The sequence below is a fragment of the Rhinolophus sinicus genome, chromosome 13, assembly GCF_057876585.1.
Source record: "Rhinolophus sinicus isolate RSI-liver-muscle chromosome 13, RSI-T2T, whole genome shotgun sequence".
NCBI lineage: Eukaryota > Metazoa > Chordata > Mammalia > Chiroptera > Rhinolophidae > Rhinolophus > Rhinolophus sinicus.
This window is the reverse complement of record NC_142513.1, coordinates 46,008,305-46,031,604: the sequence shown is the minus strand read 5'-3', so window position 1 is coordinate 46,031,604 and position 23,300 is coordinate 46,008,305. Positions and strand designations below refer to the sequence as shown.

Genomic DNA, 23,300 nt, shown 5'->3' with positions numbered 1-23,300 from the left:
TTGGAGGATAAAACAAAACAAAACAAAGAAACAGCGGTCATGAAGAATCTCACAGATATAACAACACTCACAAGGCAGTTCAATGAGTTCAGGAGTAAAATTAATGACCAGAAGGAATACTTTATCAAAGAGATGGAAACTATGAAAAAGAGCCAAACAGAAATCTTGCTGGTGAAGAACTCAAGAATGACTATTTTTAATAACCACGTCACACGAAGAAAACAAGTTGTGATTAAAGATTCCCTAGCATTGCCATCCTACTCATCAATTACTCAAATGATGTCAAGACATATAGACATAAGTGAACTTCATTTTAAAAATTCAAATATTTGCTTAATGTCCCTATTTAGAATATGTACAATTGCAAAGCAACTCATTTTAAAACACTGAAATAGATAATGCTATGAACAAAATAAAAATTAAGGATATACTCTCTTGTTAGAAGATAACTTTAACCATAAAAACAGAGATTAATCTTTTTCAGTATTACAAGTTTGCCAAATTCATAAAAAGGATTACATCCGTTTCATTTAATAATAAACATCCCCTTGTGGTTAAGTGTTTGGACGTCCATCATTCACTTACGCTTAGGGGAGGAAACACTGGGATGCACAAAACTTTAAAATTATTATGAATCATCTCCAACTAAAACCAATTAAGAAGTAAGCCAAAGCATCTCAAAGCATACCATTGGTTATTAGGCAATGATATTTAACACCTAAAATAAAATTTAAAGGCAAATTTTCAAGAATTTTAAATGCATCACTTTAGTTACATTTACTAAATAATAATAAATCTTAACACAGGAGAGATCTAGGGACTTAAAAAAAGATTGTAAAATTTCTGTCTCCTTTGTATGTATATTATTAGCACACATAATTATGACTTTTACCCCATGTGCATTAGTCAATGAAACAACTCAAAATTTCACCAAAGACAAAGAAAGAAAGAAACAAAAACTCATAAACACAGACAACACTTAGTGGGTGAGGGGAAAGAGAGAGAGGTAGAAGAGGGAAAAGGGGGTCAAATATACGGCGATGGAAGGAGAACTGACGGGGGGATGAACACATAGTGAAATATACAGATGATGTATTATGGAAATGTACACTTGAAACCTATATGATTTCACTAACCAATATCACCCCAGTGAATATATAAGACAAAACAAAACAAGAATTCTATCAAAGAAATAAAAAAGAAAGAAATCTGAAACCCAAGGGAAAGAAGCTAATGTAACTAACCTTGGTACCATAAGCCTCCAGGCTATCAATTGAAGCCTGTGCAGTTGACTTCAGAATCACCAAGTTTTCTCTTGGAGCAGGATTCCCACTGCGGAGTAACTTAGTATTCAAACTTCCAACGCAAGGTGGCTCCAGGACTGGCCTCCTCAGAGCAGTGCTGAGAAACTGGTTCTGCTGTTCCTTTGTGAGAAGATTGGTTCTGGCCTCTGCCAGCCTTTCATCAGCACTGTGAAGATTGTAAAACACAAAGCTTTGAATTTTATTTTTCCTGAATGACTTGCATTTTTTTCAAGTTGCCATAATAAATAGTAAAAGGAATTTCCCATTAAACAGCATTTTAACACTGAAAATGTGTCGGGGCACACCTACTATGCCCAAATATAGGTTTAAAATTATTCTAAACAAGCACATATATTTCTATGGGGATGCCAGACTAAGAAGAAATTCAAAGCAGGGAGGGAGAGAAAGGGCTCTCAGAGATGTAGATGGCTTCACAGGTAATACTTGCTGCCTTCTGCAATGGCTGAACTCGTAGTATGATTCTGGAGCACTGCACTGAGACATACTTAGTAAACCAGGTTAGAGACTTTTAAAAATCCCACAAAGATATTTTCAAGCATTTGCTGTCACCGCCCTTGGAAAATACTCTCATTACCCTGGAGAAATTAGTGACCATTTGGCACTGAGGCATCATTTAGAGCAACAGCCTCTAGTGGGGAACAAGAGAGCCTGGTTGGTTATCAAAACAATTAAAACAGCTCCAGAGGCTTTAGCTTATAACATTGTCACCAAGGCTTTGGAGGCGGGACCTGCCCTTTCTGTCTTCCACACAGCCCCTCAGGCAGGCAGACCACCTTATTATTTTTAGCCACCTTGTCAATTATGCTGACTTTTAGCCCTCTGTTAATCTTTCCCTATTTAACATGTATACCTTTGTGTAGAGCAGAAAGACTAGAAAAAACAGTTTTTCTCAAAACCACCTGTAGTGGTAATAACACAGATCACAATCAAGAAAGTGCATTTACCAAGAGCCAGAATGTGCAGAGTACTTAACCATCTGGGTTTAGTGTTATCTTCCCCAAAATAGTTAAACTCGTTAGAAACGATTTAGGGGAATTCTGACAAGAAATTTTATAATAATAGCACTGTCTAATTTATAAAGTTTCCAAAACACTTTGCTTAAAGACTAGTAGATCAGGCTGACTTTATGAAAACATTCAGTGGGAAAAATACAGTCATGTGAAACAAAAAATGGGGGAGAGAAGCAAATGTCCTGGACTAACATTGTAAAGGTTAAGTTCATTTACTAGCATCATTTCCCCAAATTATACTATTTACTTCGCTTTCACTTCCTTCTAATCGCATGAACCTGGCTGGATCAAAATTATACTTTAGAGGCAAATTAATGAGCTTAACTGATCTTCTCTATGTGTTTTGACTTATGTGTTTAGTTTATTTGCCAATGATATTCTAAGTTTTTGTTCTTCCAGGTAGGCTTGCTTATATTTTTTCAATTCTACTGCACAAGAATCTTGAGAAGTTTTCACTTTGGAGAGATCAGACTCCAGACCTTTACTTCCGAGTTCCATTTGACTTCTGATAGAAATATTGTTATACTCATTTAATGGGTCCAAATTTTCTTGAGCAGCTGCTTGTGCCTAAAGCCAATCAACAGGATACACTTTAAAAATAATTATAGAACATTTGGTTCCTTTAGTACTTTGCAAGTAAAGTCACTCTCCTTTCAATGATTTGGAAAGTAAGTTTAAATGTGAAAAAAAAAGCTGAAGTTTAATATATTTATCATCCATATCAACGGAATTAAATCTGAAATATGAAAATAAAATTGAATCATTCTTCTATTAGTACTCATGTCATCTGATTATTCAAATAATAGAATCAATTTCAAATTTTAAAAATCGAGCAATATAACTTAAAAATCCAAGAGTATGGTGCAATTTTGCAATTTTTAAATCACCTTTTTTCTTCACTTCCTAATAGTCTTGTTTAATATCAACTGCTCTTAAAAATAAAATGATTCTCTAGAAAGAATGATTCTCAAAGATCATTTTAGTGATAATAATGATGGACACTGAAATATCTAAGGGGAGAAACAAATGCGTGGGGACAGAGCCCCAGAAAGTAGTTTACAGGCTTTCGGCCTCACGTGGAAAGGTGCTGGCTTGGGTGGTGGATGGCCGTCGGCTGTGGCCGGTTAGCCGATTGGCCGCTAGTACAACTGCTGCAGCTACGGAGGAGAGCCGAGGAGAGCGGAAGAGAGTCGAGGAACAGAGTCGAGGAGAGTGGAGGAGAGTCGGTTGGTCGGTTGGCGGAGGAGCAGACAGCAGGTCGCGCGTCCAGTGGGCCCAGCCTCCAGTGAGACCATAGTGGTATGACTCCCCTACCTATAGCTCCGTGGGTGTTCCTTTTTGGCCTCACCATATCCTGCGTTCTTGTGTGGGGAGCAGGAGCAGAGACCCCACAGGCCGCCCCGCCTGAAAAATGGCTCAGCGAGCAGGGTCTCCCGCACAACAAAATGCCACCTTCCTTCCACAAATCTCAAAAACAAAACAACAACAACAAAAAACCTGAAAACAGCAGCAGCAGCAGCTATTAAGGGAAGTGGATGAATCGCATACAATGTATATATTCAAAATGTAGTTTGCAGTGTAATGAATTAAGGCACATTAAAGATCAACAAATGAATCTGTAAAAATAGATCAACTTCTTTCAATTTTTTACGACAGCTTGTCTTGCTTGTTCTTCAAAATATCTCGTTTATACCGTTCTACTTCACTCTTTTGTACTGTATTCATTGGCCATATGACATTTGAGGTTTAATAATTCTCAACTCCTTATTTTTATTCTGTAATTTTTCACATTTCTTTTGTATTCCTTTCATAGATAATAACTCCTGTTAAAGAGATTGATTTTTTCCAAGCAGATGTAGACATTCTGAAGACGCAGTTTCCAGTTTGGCTGTGAGATCATCAATCTCCATGAATAAGATAATATAGTTTGGTTATGAAGGAAGTTGACTGAGAACAGTCCTGCCCAAAACCAGTATCAACTCTGAACTAAATTCAGTTGCCATAAATGTCATCTGTACTGTAGTAGAGTCTCAGAATGTGGAGCCTTGAATGACTCAGAATCAAGAACAAAGATAAAATCATCAGGAGTCTCAAAAATACACTCCTTACTGTCATCGCCTTTGCCACACAACATCTGCACTTGATTTTATACTGCTTCATGTCTTTACTGCACAAAATGACCAGCAGTCACCTCTTAGAAGTCTCTTAATTCCCTCACTTAACACCCCATAATTTTTAAAGAAGGTTTAGGGATATCATGTTGCGTTATTTAGGTCTCAGTCAATAAATGCCTTCCCAAATAAGACTTCGAAAATAAGCCTGTAATTAATGCATCTGATAAGAATAAATTATCATGCCATCAGCCTTTTACTGAACGACCAATGTTTTATGGTAATTTGAATAGCATTCCAAGAAGAAATAATTTCCAGATTTCAAATATCTGTTTCCCGAATATGGCCTCTCCCACATGTCCAGTTGTCAAATCACGCTAAAATGAAGAAATGGCTTGTGGGTGAAGATCTAATACAGAGTGCTTCCAGGAAGACATTGTCTAAGGACGAAGATAAGACTGTAAAACAGTCTCGTTCCACTTTGCCAAGTGGAAGCCTGTCACTTGGAAAGAGTAACGTGCGGCCTCCAATTCCTGTATGGATCTTAAGAGTATAAGAGAGAAACGGGACGCTTATAACCCATCAAAGGACTCTCTGCTCATCACGTCATGCAGAATAGCGAAGAGACTCGTGCAGGGATTACTTGCAGGTGGGGAAAATTGGGCGAGCAGGGGAAGAAGGAAGGGAGCGGAGTGGAGACGCACCGCACCTGCAGCAGTGGGGACGCGGGGTGGAATCGTGGTCCACACCTGTGCTGTGGGGACTTGCCCCCGTACCTGTGGCTGTAGATATTCAGCCCTCACCCTCCTCGGGCTGTGGAAATCTGCTCCGCACCTGTGCCTGTGAAAATCCAGCCCACATCCACGGCTACAGATACGCAGGAGATCCCAGGACGGAGGAGAGCGCGGAAGCCAGGAGGTGGGCTCTTTGCCCTGTGTCCCACAGCGGACCTCTCCCCCTGCGGGGGCAGCATATCCAGCATTTGAGGCAATAACCTCAGCTGATACCTCCAGTTAAGCCTTAGTCCAGACAAAGGACACAAACTCCATACCTGGGCCCCTCCCCCCGCTCTTCTGACCCTACCCCCGCCCTTCCAGAGACTTGATCTGGTCCCTGCACTAAGGAGCAGTGGCAGATTACAGAGGAGCCTTGGTGCCCGGGCTCCGGGAAGACAGGCGGGCGGCTCTGGCCCAGGGAGGAGGCTAGGAGCTGGGCTGGGAGAGGGGGGAATCTTCCGTCCCCAGCCACCACCTTTTCTGTCCTGCGGGAGAGTGTAAGACAGCTGGGCTGGGAAAGAGAAGACCCCTCCTTCCATCCCCAGCCCCCACCCTTTCTGGCTGGCCTAGGGCGGGGCAACCACTTCCGCAGCTGCAGAGACACGGGTGTTCCCAGGACAAAAGAGAGAACACAAAAGCCAGGAGGTGGACTCTTTACCCTGCGTCCCACAGCAGACCTCTCCCACCGCATAGCTAGCATTTGAGGCAATAACCTCAGCTGATACCTCCAGTTAAGCCTTAGTCCGGACAAAGGACACAAACTCCATACCCGGGCCCCTCCCCCCGCTCTTCCAGTCCTACCCACACCCTTCCAGAGACTTGAACTGGCCCCTGAACTGAGGAGCAGTGTCAGATTACAGAGGAACCTTGGTGCTCAGGCTCTGGGAAGACTGGCGGGTGGCTCTGGCCCAGGGAGGAGGCTGAGAGGAGTGTGGTTTTTGCTAGCCTAGGAGAGAGGGGACTCCTCCATCCCCAGCCCCCACCCTTTCTGGCCTGCCTAGGGCGGGCAATTACATCAGCGGAGGCAATCCCAGGGATCAGCAGTAAGCTGCAGACACAGCTCCCAGCTTTCAGCAGCTGAGAAATCTCCCGCCCACCACACACACACAGGGAAGAGGGGTCCTAAGACTCAGGAGAACTGGACACAGGGCTGGTAGTGCTACTCTCAGTGTGCATATGTGTAGGCAAGGGCAGAAACTGCACTGGCTTTGTAAAAACTACCGTCCAGACCCCTCGCGCCATGCATCTGAAGCTGCAGCCCCAACGTCACTCTGGGCACCAGGTGACCGGCTCTACCTGCACAATACGCAGGGGACTCTGTGCTCCAGCAGAGAACAACCTGGAGATTACTTGGTGGGCTTAAGCCACGACTGGAGCTGCTTTTTGTTCTGTTTTGATTTGTCTTTATATCTTTGATATCTTTGCCTGTGTTGAGTGGGGGTTGTCGCTTATTTTAACATGTGAATGTATTTGATTTTTTCTTTGTTGTTGTGCTTGGTGATTTGCTTTGTTCTGAAATTGCCCTACCAGTGCCCAGCTTAAGAGGCACAAGATTCAACATACCCAGCGGCCAACTCCAGACCAAACCAGAGTACTACGGGGTTTGACCTACAAGCGACACACCCAGAGGGGATTCTTTACAGGCACAAGAGCCCATAGAGGCCAAACCACATTTAAGCGATCAACCCTCACGCAGCAGAACACCCTGCGGCGGCAGAGCCAAGTCTCACAACTAGTCAGCCTAGGAGTCAATCCCACCTACTCACAAGCGAAAAGCAATTAAAGATCTTCTTTAACAGGACAATATACACAACACAAGAGTCACTTTTGGAGCACACGCAGAGGAGAAGAATGAAGTAGTGCAAGTGAAATATAAAGGACACATACTACATACTAACCCAGCAAGAACTAAGAACTCCAGGGGATCTACCTAATACATTGAAGCAAACACAGAGAGTCAGCCAGAATGAGGAAACAAAGGAACATGTCCCAAATAAAAGAACAGAAGAAACCTCCAGAAATGGAACCAAATGAAGCAGAGGTAACCAACCTATCAGAGACAGAGTTCAGAATACTGATGATAAGAATGTTTAGGGAGCTTAGAGAGGACATCAAGAAGGATGTAGAAATCATAATGAACAACCAGTTAGAATTAAAGAACACAATTACTGAAATAAAGAACTCACTTGAAGGAATTAACAGCAGGTTAGATGAAGCAGAGGATCGAATCAGCGACAGAAGACAAGTTAGCAGAGATCACCCAAACAGAACAACAGAAAGAAAAAAGAATAAAAAACAATGAAGATGGTTTAAGAGACCTCTGGGATAACATCAAGTGCTACAACATGCGCATCATAGGAATACCAGAAGGTGAAGAGAAAAAACAAGGGATTGAGAACATATTTGAAGTAATAATGTCTGAAAACTTCCCTAACCTGATTAAGGAAACCAACATACAAGCCCAGGAAGTGCAGAGAGTTCCAACCAGGATAAACCCAAACAGGCCCACACCAAGACACATTATAGTTAAGATGGCAAAGGTTAAAGACAAAGAGAGAATCCTAAAAGCAGCAAGAGAAAGACAGAGGGTTACATACAAGGGAACTCCCATAAGACTATCAAATGACTTTTCTGCAGAAACATTGAAGGCCAGGAGGGAGTGGCAGGAAATACTCAAAGTGATGGAAAACAAAGGCCTACAACCTAGGTTGCTTTATCCAGCAAGGCTATCATTTAAAGATGACGGAGAGATAAAGAGCTTCCCAGAAAAGAATAAGCTAAAGGAGATACTCAAAGTGATGGAAAACAAAGGCCTACAACCTAGGTTGCTTTATTTATGTTAAGTCCGGGAATCTTTCACCCCTCAGAAAGACAGAGACACACACGATAATGCAAGTCACACAGCGAGGTTTATTTCCAGCTAGCTGGGGTCCCCGTCTCTGCCCGACACAGCAGGTTTTAACAAGGACCCCTAGCCTACAAAGCTAGGGGTTTTTATAGCAGTTCTAAGGCGCTTAGTAATTTCTAAAGTCTTAGGCAGTACAGGTTGTGCTATGCTTCAAAGAGTTTACAATAGATACGCTTCAGAAGCTTCCATATCAGGAGACAAAACATCTGGTCTCTATGCCCACATCTTGGAACTAACAGCAAGGCCATTAGGTTGTTTTAAGCTCAAGGCTGTTAATCTTACTCTGACTTTAAAGTAGCAGTTCTCATGCTAACTTGAGCTCAGGGCTGCCAGGGCTGTTAACCCTATCTTAACCGTAAAGTGGCAGTCCTTATGCTAACAGTCTCTTACATTCCCCCCTGTTTGTTGTTCATAATGAGGAATCTTGCTCATTTATGGGCCAGCTGAGGTCTCTAGGGGCGGGCACTCTTTCATATTGTTGTCCGAGGACCATGAGCTGGACAGTATTAACACGATCTTTTACAAAATTAATAAGCTTGTTTAATATGCAAGGGCCAAAGGTTAAAATAAGTACAAGTAAAAGAATTGGGCCTACTAAGGTTGATACTAAAGTGGTGAACCAGGGGGATCTATTGAACCAAGTTTCAAACCAGTTTTCTTGAGCTTCTCTTTCACGTTTTCTCTTGGCTAGCCCTTCTCTAACTTTTGCCATAGATTCTTTTACTACCCCAGTATGGTCAGCATAAAAACAGCATTCTTCCCCCAGCGCAACACACAATCCACCTTGTTGGAGGAACAACAAATCAAGTCCCCTTCTATTCTGGAGTACTACTTCGGATAGGGAGGTGAGCGACTTTTCTAAATGACTAATAGAGGTTTCTAGTCTTTCTATATCCTCATCTATGGCCGCTCTCAGGGAGGTCATTCCTGATTGTTGAGTAGCTGGGGAAGCTATGCCGGTCCCGGCTCCGGCTATTCCTAAACTGAACAGAGTGGCAATGGGCAGTGATGGGTTCTCTTTTACTTCTCACACTTGTGTCACTATCCCAATGTAAATACATACTCTCCTCAGGGTGATAGAGAACACGGGGCAATACAGCTACCAGGACACAGAATTCATTGGAGGCATTGAAGACCGAGGTAGATAGGCACGGGGTGAGGCCAGTCTTTGAACATATCCACCATCCATTAGTATTGGGGATGAACCATTTGATGTCACTTTTCCATCTAGGGGTATGATCTATGGAGGCACATAGATTTAGCTTAGCCCGGGGCACTCTCCCTAAACAGGTTCCATTGCCACTTACTAGTTGCAAGGTTAAGCCAATTTTACGATCCCCCCATGAACACTGAGAGGGGTTCTTACTGTTAGAGGCGGTGTAAGTGGCATTAAGCCCAATTGCCTCATAGAACGGGGGCTTAATGTCATAGCACAGCCAACAGGAAGTTGTGAGGTTAGGACTGGTGGCATTAAGGGCCTCATATACAGTGCGCATCAGTTTCCGTAATGAGTCTTCAGTAGCCTGTGTAACAGGGGTCGAAGGAGTTACAGGGGTCTCGGGCTGGGTTCCTTCGACTTTTCTTGTGGTGTCTTTATCCCTTGATAGTCCCGGGGTCTTGGTAGGGATAAGAGGGGCCAGTACTTTATTTGGACCTATCTGAGTGCTAATTGTTTCGACCGACAGTCGAATAGTCAGAAGACCGCCGGGGTGGGGGCCCATCCATGCCCAATGACCTATATCTAATTGGAACCCCCAAGTTAATCCTGACAACCAACCATGCTCTTTCTGTGCCGCGTCTTGATTAAATTGGACACGTACCTGGGGTACCTGGTTGTGGGGGTCCCTAAAGGAGAATTTGACAAGATCTTTATTCCCAACGTCCCACTGTCGAGGCCCGTCATAGGAGGTGACACAACTCCAGTTACCACAATAGTAGTGGTCTGGGCCGCCACAGGTTTTCCAATTGTTTCTGAGGTTCCCTGGACAAGCCCAAAACCCTTGTGCACTATGTCCTTGAGAGGTGTCGATTAAGGCCCGCTTGGACCTGACTGAGTAGTCGTACTACCGTCCACGTTTAAAGCCAAAAATGTCACGCAGGTCAAAAAACAAGTCTGGCCACCACGTATTGACTGGGGCAGTATGTGTAGTGCTATTAAGGGTTGTTTGGGTCTGTCCGTCCGTTAGGGTCCAGGTCAGCTTATGGGGTTGGTGTGGGTTGATCCCCGCGTGGCTTTTCTCCCAGCTGTTGAGTAGAAGCAGGACTAGCAGCTGCTCCATCGTTGGCGGATTCAGGGGGCTTGACGCTTCCTCGAGGCCTGAAGAGTTGCAGCTTCAGAGGGTTATCAGGGTGCTGCCGCACAGTCCATTCTTCAGCTTGTGTCTGCTCCAGCTGGTTGGCTCGGCGCACGTGAGAGTGATGGACCCAAGGCCCGATGCCGTCAACCTTTAAGGCAGTGGGGGTAACCAGAATAACCACATAAGGACCTTTCCATCTTTCCTCCAGTGTTCGGGACCTGTGTCTCTTCACCCATACCCAATCTCCCAGAACGATGCCATGTTCCGGGTTTGGTGCGTCTTTAACTTCATATAGGGAATGCACTAGAGGCCATATCTCATGCTGGACCCCTTGCAGGGCTTTTAAACTGGCCAGATAACTTGGGGCTACATTGGGGTCCAGATCCGAGAGAGTCCGGGCAATAATGGGGGGTGGTGCCCCGTATAGAATTTCGAAAGGTGTCAGACCATGTACATATGGTGAGTTCCGGACCCGGAAAATGGCATAAGGTAAGAGGGTCACCCAGTCCCCGCCAGTCTCGATGGCCAGTTTGGATAAGGTCTCCTTTAAAGTACGATTCATTCTCTCTACTTGCCCTGAGCTCTGGGGATTATATTCACAATGTAACTTCCAATTGGTCCCCATAGCTCGGGCTAGCCCATGTAGGACTTTACTGATGAAAGCTGGGCCGTTATCGGAGCTTAAAACTTCGGGTTTCTTCTAATAACACCTTAGCAACAACTTGGGAAGTTTCCCGTTTTGTGGGGAAGGCTTCCACCCAGCCTGAAAATGTGTCAACCATTACTAGTAAGTACTTATACCCAAACTTTCCCGGCTTTACCTCAGTGAAATCCACTTCCCAACTCCGTCCCGGTGCCCTTCCCCGTATCCTCGTACCTGTATGTTGGGGTCCTTTTCTACTGGGTTTCATAGCCTGGCACCCAATGCACCGATCTACGATCTCTTGGATCTGAGCTGCTTGTAGGGGAAACTGGAGGCGGGCAGACTTGAGAATTGACAGCAACTTCTTTTTTCCCAAGTGGGTGGCTTGGTGCAGGTTGGAAAGAAGAAACAGTACTAACTGTGCCGGCAGTATCAATCTTCCTTCTGCATCCCGATGCCACCCCTGCTGATCAGACTCCGGACAGTGGTGGCTCTGGATCCATCGCAGGTCTTCCGGAGTGTAGTAAGGTCACGGTGGCAGGCGCGGGAGCTCGGGTGTGGGCAGGTTGAGGGCTAAAGCTGATGCTGGTGAAGCCATTGCCGCTATCTTGGCGGCTTCATCTGCTCGCCGGTTTCCTTCAGCTTCCAGAGTCCGTGCAGTCTGGTGCCCGGGACGTGGACGACTGCAACTGCCCTGGGCATTTGCACGGCCATCAGCAGTCTCTGTATCTCAGGAAGATTGCACAAAACTTTTCCTTCTGTTGTAACAAAGCCTCTCTCCCGGTAGATGGCGCCATGCACATGAATAGTGCTAAACGTGTAGCGGCTATCGGTGTAGATAGTCACTCGCTTCCCTTTGGCCCCTTCCAGCGCTTCCGCCAGTGTGATCAGTTCGGCCTTCTGGGCTGAGGTCCCCGGGGAAAGCGAGGCACTCCCAATAATGCTCCCACCTTGGTCTACCACTGCCGCGCCCGCCCTCCGCACACCGTCTATAATGAAGCTGCTTCCATCAGTGTACCATACCAACTCACTGTTAGGGAGTGTGGCGTCCTGGAGGTCGGGGCGCACTTGATCTGCCATGATCTCTTGGCAATCATGCAGAGGAGCTTCCAGATCTGGGGTTGGCAGCAGGGTGGCTGGATTCAGAGCGGTGGGGTCAGCGAAGACAATCCGGGGTGTGTCTAGCAAGAGTCCTTGGTAATGGGTTAGGCGGGCATTGGTCATCCACCTACCAGGGGGACATTTCAGGACCCCCTCTATGGCATGGGGGGTCACCACCTTCAGATGCTGCCCGAAAGTGAGTTTATCTGCATCCTTCACCATTAGGGCCACCGCTGCGATAATCCTTAAGCATGGGGGCCATCCTGCTGCAACTGGATCTAACTTCTTAGATAAATAGGCAACCGGACGTTTCCAAGGCCCCAGGCGCTGCATCAGCACCCCTTTCACTATTCCCTTTCTCTCATCAACGAAAAGAGTGAAGGGCTTCAGGGGATCTGGCAATGCCAGGGCCAGGGCTCTTAAGAGGGCGACCTTGAGTTTTTCATATGCCTTCTGTTGGTCTGCCCCCCAGGCCCAAGGGACCTTGTCCTTGGTTGCATCATACAGAGGCTTCGCTATTTCAGCATACCCCAGAATCCACAGCCGGCAGTAGCCTGTCGTCCCTAAAAACTCACGGACCTCTCGGGCTGAGGTCGGGACTGGAAGTCTAAGAATAGTTTCTTTAATGGCCTCTGTCAACCACCTAGTTCCTTCTTGCAGCTTATATCCTAGATAGATGACTGTTTGCTTGCATATTTGGGCCTTCTTTGCACTGGCCCGATAGCCTAGCTGCCCCAGCTCTTGGAGGAGGTCTCCAGTGGCCTGCCGGCATTCGGCTTCAGATGGGGCCGCCAGGAGCAAATCATCTACATACTGCAGGAGCGTAACTGAAGTATGGCTCTGGTGAAATGAGTCCAAATCCTGATTTAGGGCTTCATTAAACAGAGTTGGAGAGTTCTTGAAGCCTTGTGGTAGTCTAGTCCAGGTCAGCTGCCCGGGGTTTCCCGAATTGGCATCATGCCATTCGAAGGCAAAAATGTGTTGGCTGTTAGGTGCCAGGGCTATGCTAAAAAATGCATCTTTTAGGTCTAAGGTAGAATACCAAATATGTGAAGGGGGTAAATGACTTAGTAAGGTATATGGGTTAGGGACCGTGGGGTAGATGTCTTCAACCCTCTTATTCACTTCCCTCAGGTCCTTGACTGCCTATAATCGTTCCCCCCCCCCCGGCTTCTTAATGGGGAGGAGTGGGGTGTTCCAAGCAGAATGGCAGGGTTTTAGTATTCCAGCTTCCAGGAGACGGTTAATGTGTGGGGCAATCCCTTTTCGCACTTCAGAGGACATGGGGTACTGGCGGATCCAGACAGGCTGAGCCGAGGCTTTAAGTTCAACTACTACTGGTGCTTGGCGGACCGCTCGACCTACACCCACTATTTCTGCCCACGCCTGAGGGTACGTTTTAACCCAATAGTCCATCTCATGGGGCCATCCAGAAGGGGGAAGGTTGTAGGGTTTGTTTTGCAGGGCAAACAGGCGATGTTCATCCGCAAGAGACAGGGTCAAAATATGGAGGGGCTGTCCCTGGCCATCTAATACCTTGATGCCATCCGGCTCAAAATGGATTTGGGCTTTGACCTTAGTCAGGAGATCGCGCCCCAATAAGGGGGCCGGGCATTCAGGGATAACCAGGAAGGAGTGGGTAACTTGGTGGCGGCCTAAGTCCACTTGGCACTTACTGGTCCACTGATAAGCCTTAGACCCAGTTGCCCCCTGCACCAAACTGGTTTTCTGAGACAAGGGCTCCGTATGCTTGTTCAAAACTGAGTACTGAGCTCCTGTATCTACCATGAATCCTACTGGCTTCCCCTCCACATATGCAGTTACCCAAGACTCAGGGAGGGGATCTGAGTCCCGTCCCCTCTAATCACTGTCCATCCCTGCCAGCAGAACTCGTGCGTCCTGCCTGGTCTGGCCCTGATTCTTGGGGCACTCCCTCTTCCAATGTCCATACTCTCTACAGTAGGCACATTGTCTCCTATCCAGTTGGGGGCGCGGCCTCCACGGTCGGGCTGGCCCGGCCGGATTCGGTCTTTCCCTGACTGTACCTTGTATGCCTGCCAACAAGATCTTGGCCATCTCCCTCTGCTGCCTCCTATTCTCCTTACTCGGATGTTCTCTGTCTTCCTTCCTGATTGGTTCCTGTAATTCCTGATTTTCTTTCCTAATTCTATCTTCCCTTTCTTCAGGAGTCTCTCGAGTGTTGAAGACTCTTTCCGCTACTTTCATCAAATCCCGAATAGACATCTCTCCTAGTCCCTCCTGTTTATATAATTTCTTTCTTATATCTGGGGCAGCCTGGTTTATAAAGGACATAATTACAGCCGACTGGTTCTCCTCTGCTAGGGGATCCAATGGGGTGTACTGCCTATAAGCATCATAGAGGCGCTCCAAAAACAAGGCCGGGCTTTCATTTTCCCCTTGCATTATAGCTTTTACCTTGGCCAGATTGGTGGGGCGGCGTGCCGCCGCTCGGAGACCTGCCATAAGAGTCTGGCGGTAAACTCGGAGATGCTCCTTACCTTCTGAGTCCCCATAATCCCAATCCAGTCTGTTCAGGGAAAAGCGCTCATCGATCAGGTTCGGTAGAGTCGTTGGTCGTCCATTGTCGCTGGGGACATTCTTTCTGGCCTCGGTGAGGATCCGCTCGTGCTCTTCGGTGGTGAATAAAGTCTTAAGAAGCTGCTGGCAATCATCCCAAGTGGGACAGTGCGTGTGCATGACAGACTCAAACAGGTCAGTTAAACCTTTCGGGTCCTCAGAAAAAGAAGGGTTTTGGGCTTTCCAGTTGTACAGATCACTGCTTGAAAAGGGCCAATACTGGTATGCACGCTCCCCATCTGGGCCAGTCCCTCCTAGGGCTCGCACGGGGAGAATTGGCGCCCCCGCGGAGGTGGAGGAGGATGGCTCCTCCTCTGGAGTTCCTTCCCGGTGTCTACGAGACCTCAATCTCCTCGCCGGTCCTTGGGCTGAGGCAGGGGGAGCCGGGGTAGAGGGAGCCGTTGAATGAGGAAGCTCAGAAGCGGTGGCGGCCTCAGGCTGGAGTGGCGCCGGCGCGTAAGGGGGGGATTCTCTTCAAAATCTAGGTCTATCAGGGAGGGATATATGTTTGACCCTTCCTGTAGGATGGGTTTTTGGGCCGGCTTCTCCGGGAGTTTTGGGCTAGCCATGGGCCCCACCGGCTGGCAGGAGGGTTCTGAAACAGTCAGGACCTTGGGGGGGGGGTGTCTTCCAGCTTATCGGGGACAAAGGGTTTAAGCCAGGAGGGAGGACTCTCCACTAAGGCTTGCCATACCATAATATAGGGATATTGGCCCAGGTGGCGCCGATTAACAATCTCTCGGACCTTCTTAATGATGTCTAGAGAAAAAGTCCCCTGGGGGGGGCCAGCCCACATTAAAAGTAGGCCACTCTGCAGAGCAGAAGGTATTAAACTTACCTTTTTTCACTTCCACGCCATAATCACGAGCTTTGGCGCGGATGTCAGGAAAATGGTTCTGGAACAGAGTCTTAGGTGTTACTTGAGCCTGTCCCATAATGGTTATAAAGAGAAACCAGGAAAAGACAAAAGAAAGGACCGAAAACACAATGCCAGAAAATACACAACTTCTCACAGGACTTTTCAACACCTACCGGCCGGTCAACCACACTACATCCACAGGCGCCGTTTCAATCACACCATACTCAGGATCCTTACCCCGGGCCCGTCCAAACGGCGTCCACTGCGGACGCCGTTGTGCCACCTTCTCGTCGGGGACGTCTCCCACGACTTCCAGAGTTGGAGCCTCCAGGGTCGTAACCCGCTCCTTCCTTCCTGTGAGAATTCTCAAAAAGACCAGACCAAGCAGAGACCAGACTAAGCAGAGACCTGTTTCAGCCTCTGGCCGAGGACCTGTTTCAGCCCTCCCTGATTAAGACTGGGGAGCCCTGTTTCAGACTTCCTCCAATCAGAGGTGGCCAAACCTCTTACCGCGGTTCCCTATGTAAACCTCGGTATCGGGAGTTGTCTGTTTCTCTGAGGGGGGTGATCCTGGACGAGCTCCCAAATGTTAAGTCCGAGAATCTTTCACCCCTCAGAAAGACAGAGACACACACGATAATGCAAGTCACACAGTGAGGTTTATTTCCATCTAGCTGGGGTCCCCGTCTCTGCCCGACACAGCGGGTTTTAACAAGGACCCCTAGCCTACAAAGCTAGGGGTTTTTATAGCAGTTCTAAGGTGCTTAGTAATTTCTAAAGTCTTAGGGAGTACAGGTTGTGCTATACTTCAAAGAGTTTACAATAGATACGCTTCAAAAGCTTCCATATCAGGAGACAAAACATCTGGTCTCTATGCCCACATCTTGGAACTAATAGCAAGGCCATTAGGTTGTTTTAAGCTCAAGGCTGTTAATCTTACTCTGACTTTAAAGTAGCAGTTCTCATGCTAACTTGAGCTCAGGGCTGCCAGGGCTGTTAACCCTATCTTAACCGTAAAGTGGCAGTCCTTATGCTAACAGTCTCTTACAATACTCAAAGTGATGGAAAACACAGGCCTACAACCTAGGTTGCTTTATCCAGTAAGGCTATCATTTAAAGATGACGGAGAGATAAAGAGCTTCCCAGAAAAGAATAAGCTAAAGGAATTCATTACCACCAACCCAGCATTGCAAGAAATACTAAAAGGACTTCTGTAAAAAGAAGAAAGATGAAAACAATCTAACCACAAATTTAAAAATGGCGAAAACTATGTACCTATCAATAATCACTTTAAATGTAAACGGTTTAAATGCTCCAATCAAGAGACATAGGGTGGCTGAGTGGATAAGAAAGCAAGACCCTTGTATATGCTGTATACAAGAGACTCACCTCAGATCAAAAGACTGAAAGTGAAGGGTTGGAGTAAGACATTTCATGCAAATGGAAATGAGAAAAATGCTGGAGTTGCAATACTTATTTCTGACAAAATAGACTTCTAAATGAAGAAAATAATAAAAGACAAAGATGGGCACTATATAATAATAAAGGGATCGATTCAACAAGAGGACATAACCCTAGTAAACATTTATGCACCCAACATAGGAGCATATAAATATATAAAACAGATATTGGCTGACATAAAGACAGAGATCAACAGTAACACTATCATAGTAGGGGACGTCAACACACCTCTGACTACAAGGGACAGGTCTTCCAGACAGAAAATCAATATGGAAACAACAGCCTTAAATGACACATTGGACCACTTGGATTTAATCGATATTTTCAGAGCATTCCACCCCAATGCTGCAGAATACACATTCTTGTCAAGTGCACATGGAACATTCTCCAAGATAGACCATATGTTAGGCCACAAAGCAAGTCTGGATAAATTTAAGAAAATTGAAATCATACCAATTGTCTTCTCTGACCACAGTGCTATGAAATTAGAAATGAACTACAGGAAAAAAAACTGGAAGACACACAAATTCATGGAGGCTGAATAATATGTTACTAAATAATGAATGGGTCAAGAAGGAGATCAAGGAAGAAATCAAAAGATATCTCGAGACAAACGAAAATGAAAATACAATGACCCAAAATCTATGGGATGCCGCGAAAGCAGTCCTAAGAGGGAAGTTCATAGCATTGCAGGCCTACCTAAAGAAACCAGAAACATCACTAATCAACAGTTTATCTTCACACTTAAGGGATCTGGAAAAAGAACAACAAAATAAGCCCAAAGGGAGTACAAGGAAGGAGATAATAAAGATCAGAGCGGAAATAAATGAAATAGAAACCAGAAAAACAATACAAAAGATCAATGAATCCAAGAGTTGGTTCTTAGAGAAGATAAACAAAATCGACAAACCTTTAGCCAGACTCATTAAAAAAAAGAGAGAGAGGACCCAAATTAATAAAATCAGTAATGAAAGAGGAGAAGTGACAACAGACACCGCAGAGATACAAAAAATTTTAAGAAATTACTATGAGCAACTGTATGCCAACAAATTTGACAACCTGGAAGAAATGGACAATTTCCTAGAGGCGTACAACCTTCCAAGGCTAACTCAAGAAGAAACAGAAAACCTGAATAAACTGATTACCACCAAGGAAATTGAATCAGTAATTAACAATCTCCCAACAAACAAAAGCCCTGGACCAGATGGCTTTACAGGTGAATTTTACAAAATGTTCAAAAAAGAATTATCACCTATTCTCCTCAAACTCTTCCAAAAAATCCAGAAGGAGGGAAGACTCCCAAACACTTTTTACGAAGCCACTATCACCCTGATCCCAAAATCAGACAAAGACACAACAAAAATAGAAAACTACAGGCCGATATCGCTAATGAACATAGATGCAAAAATCCTCAAAAAATATTAGCGAACAGAATTCAGCAATACATTAAAAAGATCATACACCATGATCAAGTGGGATTCATCCCTGTTATGCAAGTGTGGTTCAACATCCGCAAATCAATTAATGTGATACACCACATTAACAAAATGAAAAATAAAAATCACATGATCATATCAATAGACGCAGAAAAAGCATTTGATAAAATCCAGCAGCCATTCATGATAAAAACCCTTAAGAAAGTGGGAATAGAGGGATCATATCTCAACATAATAAAGGCCATATATGATAAACCCACAGCTAACATCATACTCAATGGGGAAAAGCTAAAACCATTTCCCTTAAGATCAGGAACAAGGCAAGGTTGCCCACTTTCTCCATTTCTATTCAACATAGTGCTGTAAGTTCTAGCCACAGCTATCAGACAAGAAAAAGAAATAAAAGGCATCCAAATCGGTAAGGAGGAAGTAAAACTGTCATTATATACAGATGATATGATACTATATTTAGAGAACCCTAAAGACTCCACCAAGAAACTATTAGAGCTGATAGATGAATTTAGTGAAGTAGCAGGATACAAAATTAATATTCAGAAATCAGTTGCATGTTTATATACCAATAATAAAACATTAGAAGGAGAAATTAAAAAAGCAATCCCATTTACAATCGCTCCAAAGACTATAACATACCTGGGAATAAATTTAACCAAAGAAGTAAAAGATCTGTACCAGAAAATTATAAGACACTGAAGAAAGAAATGAAAGAAGATACAAATAGATGGAAACACATACCATGTTCATGGATAGGAAGAATTAATATAGTTAAAATGTCCATACTGCCTAAGGCAATATATATATTCAACGCAATTCCTATCAAACTACCAATGACATTTTTCACAGAAATAGAACATATAACCCTAAAATTTATATGTGACAATAAAAGACCCCGGATATCCTCAGCAATCTTGAGAAATAAGAACAAGGTGGGAGATATAACAATACCTGACATCAAATTATACTACAAGGCTACAAAAATTATACTACAAGTAATCAAAACAGCATGGTACTGGCATAAAAACAGACCCATAGATCAATGGAACAGAATAGAGAGTCCAGAAATAAATCCATGCCTATATGGCCATTTAATCTATGACAATGGAAGCAAGAAAGTACGGTGGAGTAAAGACAGTCTATTCAATAAATGGTGTTGGGAAACCTGGACAGACACAGGCAAAAAGATGAAGCTGGATCACCTCCTTACACCACATACAAAAATAAATTCAAAATGGCTTAAAGATTGAAATGTAATGTCTGAAACCATAAAATTCCTAGAGGAAAATATAGGAAGAAACTTCACAGACATTACCCAGAGTAAGATTTTTACTGACATATCCCCTCGCGCGAGGGAAGTAAGAAAAAAATAAACATGTGGGATTACATCAAACTAAAAAGCTTTTTCACAGCAAAGGAAACCATCAATAAAACAAAAAGGGATCCTACTGAATGGGAAAAGATATTTGCCAATGATATATCTGATAAGGGGTTAATATCACAAATTTATAAAAAACTCACTCAACTCAACTCCAAAAAAACAAACAACCCAATTAAAAAATGGGCAGAGGACATGAAGAGACATTTTTCTAAAAAGGACACACAGATGGCAAACAGACATATGAAGAAATGTTCAACCTCACTAACCATCAGAGAAATGCAAATAAAAACCACAATGAGATACCACCTCACCCCAGTCAGGATGGCTATCATCAATAAATCAACAAACAACAAGTGCTGGCATGGATGCGGAGAAAAGGGAACGCTGGTGCACTGTTGGTGGGAGTGCAGATTGGTGCAGCCACTATGGAAAACAGTTTGGAGGTATCTCAAAAATCTGAAAATGGAACTACCTTATGATCCAGCAATCCCACTCCTAGGTATCTATCCGGAGAAATCCAAAACTCCAATTCAAAAATCTTTATGCACTCCTATGTTTATTGCAGCACTATACACAATAGCCAAGACCTGGAAACAACCGAAATGCCCATCAGTAGATGACTGGATTAAGAAACTGTGGTATATTTATACAATGGAGTATTACGCAGCCATAAAGAAGAAAGAAATCTTACCATTTGCAACAACATGGATGGACCTAGAGAACATTATGTTAAGTGAAATAAGTCAGAAAGAGAAAGACAAATACCATATGATCTCACTTATATGCGGAATCTAAAGAAAAGAATAAGTGAATGAACTAATCAGAGACAGTTTTGGAAACATGGAGGAAAAACAGAGGGTTGCTAGAGGGGCGGTGGGGTGGGGATAAGGGGAAGGTGAGAGGTTTAGAAAATAGTTGGTAACCACAAGATGGTCATGGGGGTTTGAAAATTAATTTGGGGATCGTACAGAGGGATAGTGGATGGGGGGAGGCGGGTTCACACAGTGTGAGGGATATAAATGATAAACGTCTAAGTTTTGCTTTGTCTTGTGCACCTGAAACTAATAAAAAAAAAATCAATGTGCATACATGGCGGGGAGCTGCTGTGAGCCCTGCGGTCACCCTCTGTGAGTGGGCATGCCCCATCTGTGGGTCTGGACATGGCCCTGCAGCTCTCCTCACAGTAACCCAGCACCGTGCAAGGGAGCGGTAAAACTGTGGCTGAGTTCTTATTTGACATCGACAACATGTTAGGATATAACATGCGTGGATTATATCCACCTGAAACCTTTACTCCAGTGCAGAAATGTGGGCTCACCCTTGCCTGTAGCTACTCATCCTGAACTCATGAAATACCTAAATAACGTGGTGGAACAACTGGAATTTCTATTATAGAAGAGTTCAGTTCAGAAACTGATGGCAGTCCTCTCAAATATTGAAAGGGGTGAGGTCCTTAAAAGATGATAATTTGATATTGATTGTGACAAGACTGCCAAAAATGACAGTACACTCAGAGAAAAGGCTCAGAAAGCTCTCCAAAATGAAATTCGTTCTGTGTTCAGACAGATCACAGCTACAATGACATTCCTGCCACTGTTGGAAGTTTCTTGTTTATTTGATCTACTGATTTATACAAAGATTAAGTTGTGCCTGAAAAATGGGAAGAGTCAGGACTACAGTTGATTACCAATTGTGAGCAAGTCTGCCTTCCTGCCTCACTACCACAATCCAGAGTAAATAGCATGGTGGCCTACAGAAGCCGTGGTAATGACTGAAAATGAGAACACTAACATAAATCCTCAGATGTGCTTCTCCTGAAACCAAGTCAACTGTAGTTCATATATTTTATTGCTTAACTTTTAGATGGGGGAAAACTTAACATGCTTTACAGGACCGTGCATGATTGTCCCATTTGGGGGGTACCTGTTTGCCTTTCCAGGGTGTTACCACAATTTTTTGCACAGTGTTCAAAAAGGGACCCAGCAGATTACTTCGGCCTTGTAATGTCAATTCCTTGAAGGTGGTAACTGTAGATAGGAAAACCTTTGATATCACACGAAATGCCATCTCAAATCACACCTTTTGATCAAGTGACTTGACTCAGAATACAGGTAGGGAGGTATTTAAGTATGGAACACAACAAAAGACATCTGAATACTCAGAATCTTTGTTTAGGTCCTAAAGTATCTGATAATACATAGATAACAAAATATTGCTATTAAGTCCTCTTGCCATTTATTTCATTTGTATGGTAACCATACTGAAAAACTCCAATTATTGGATTGTAATTTATATAAGTTACACTTACAAAACTAATATTTCTAGTGTTTAAATTCCGGTGATAGAGCACTTTTTAAAATGTCTTTCTGGGGGTGGCCTGTTAGCTTACTTGGTTAGAACGTGGTGCTGCTAGCACCGAGGTTGCCGGTTCAATCCCCACATGGGCCACTGTGAGCTACGCCCTCCTTACCAAAAAAAATAGGAAAAAAGTGTCTTTCTGTGTTTTATAAAATAAAGCTGTAAATGACAATAAGTTAATAAGTTGATAAATAAGTTAAATGTGTATGTTAAAAAAAAAATCTACTGGTTTAAACTGACAGGTTTATTTCTGGGCCCTCAATACAATTCCATTGATCTCTGTGTATATCTCTATGCCAGTGTCACCATGTTTTCCTTACTGTGGTTTTGTACTAATTACGAATTACGTTTGTGAAGGGTGAGCCTCCAACTTGATTTGGTTTTTGAAGATCCTTATGGCTCTTTTCTTCCCTGGAAATTTGCTATGAATATTAGGATCAGCTTGTGTGTTTTTCCACAAAGGCCTTGGGACCTTTTCACAGGAATGACACTGAATCCTTACATTGCATCTGTTCTGTTGCCATCCTAACAATTTCCATCACCATGGGATGGCCTCACGTTTATTTAGGTAGGTTTCTTTAATTTCTTTCAGCAAAGAAAGACATTCTGTTTTGTCATTTTCAGTGTAGAAGGCTTGCACTTTTATTAAAACTTCCTAAGTATTTTATCAACGTTGATGTTACTTAAAATGGAACTGTTTTCTTAAATTCTTTTAAAAATCATTCCTTGCTAGTGTATACAAATAAAACAGATTTCTGTGTAGTGATAATTTTTCATTTAACTTTGAATTACTTTACTAGTAATAATAATTTTTTGTTGATTCTTTTGGAAGTATGTATATAAGATGTGATGTGTCATCTGTGAATACACAGTTTCAGTTTTTCCTTTCACAGGGATGCCTCTCATTTGTTTCCTAAATGCCCTGGATCGAGCTTCTGGTACATTATTGAATGACAGTGGTGAAAGCCAGCACCCTGGCCTTGTTCCTGATTTCAGGAATAGACCTGTCATCTTAAAACATGAG

General features: G+C 43.9%; 2 protein-coding genes and 1 pseudogene across 2 annotated transcripts; 1 reads left to right on the top strand and 2 right to left on the bottom strand.

Annotated features, from left to right (window-relative positions):
- Positions 1-1,184: 1,184 nt before the first annotated feature.
- LOC148756060 (ankyrin repeat domain-containing protein 26-like) lies at positions 1,185-2,839 on the bottom strand. Its single transcript, XM_088789446.1, has 2 exons — positions 2,694-2,839; positions 1,185-1,470 (listed from the first exon to the last, which is right to left on the bottom strand). Exons 1-2 carry the CDS (start codon positions 2,831-2,833, stop codon positions 1,185-1,187), a joined length of 426 nt encoding a protein of 141 aa, XP_088645572.1. The 5' UTR covers positions 2,834-2,839.
- An 8,760-nt stretch (positions 2,840-11,599) lies between these two features.
- On the bottom strand, positions 11,600-15,704 carry LOC148756059 (uncharacterized). Its single transcript, XM_088789445.1, is given in 4 exon segments — positions 11,600-11,745; positions 11,748-15,207; positions 15,464-15,528; positions 15,608-15,704. Coding segments are annotated over 4 exon segments (3,768 nt in total).
- A 5,374-nt stretch (positions 15,705-21,078) lies between these two features.
- LOC141568076 (mitotic spindle assembly checkpoint protein MAD2A pseudogene) overlaps positions 21,079-23,300 on the top strand; it is a 43,840-nt pseudogene continuing 41,618 nt past the window's right edge.

Excerpts from the sequence above, each read along its gene's own strand:
- LOC148756060 (XM_088789446.1), bottom strand. The coding sequence starts at position 2,833 with ATGGAACTCGGAAGTAAAGGTCTGGAGTCTGATCTCTCCAAAGTGAAA. Across the intron at positions 1,471-2,693 it reads ATATCATTGGCAAATAAACT|TGCTGATGAAAGGCTGGCAG; the intron begins AAACACATAAGT and ends CAATCTTCACAG.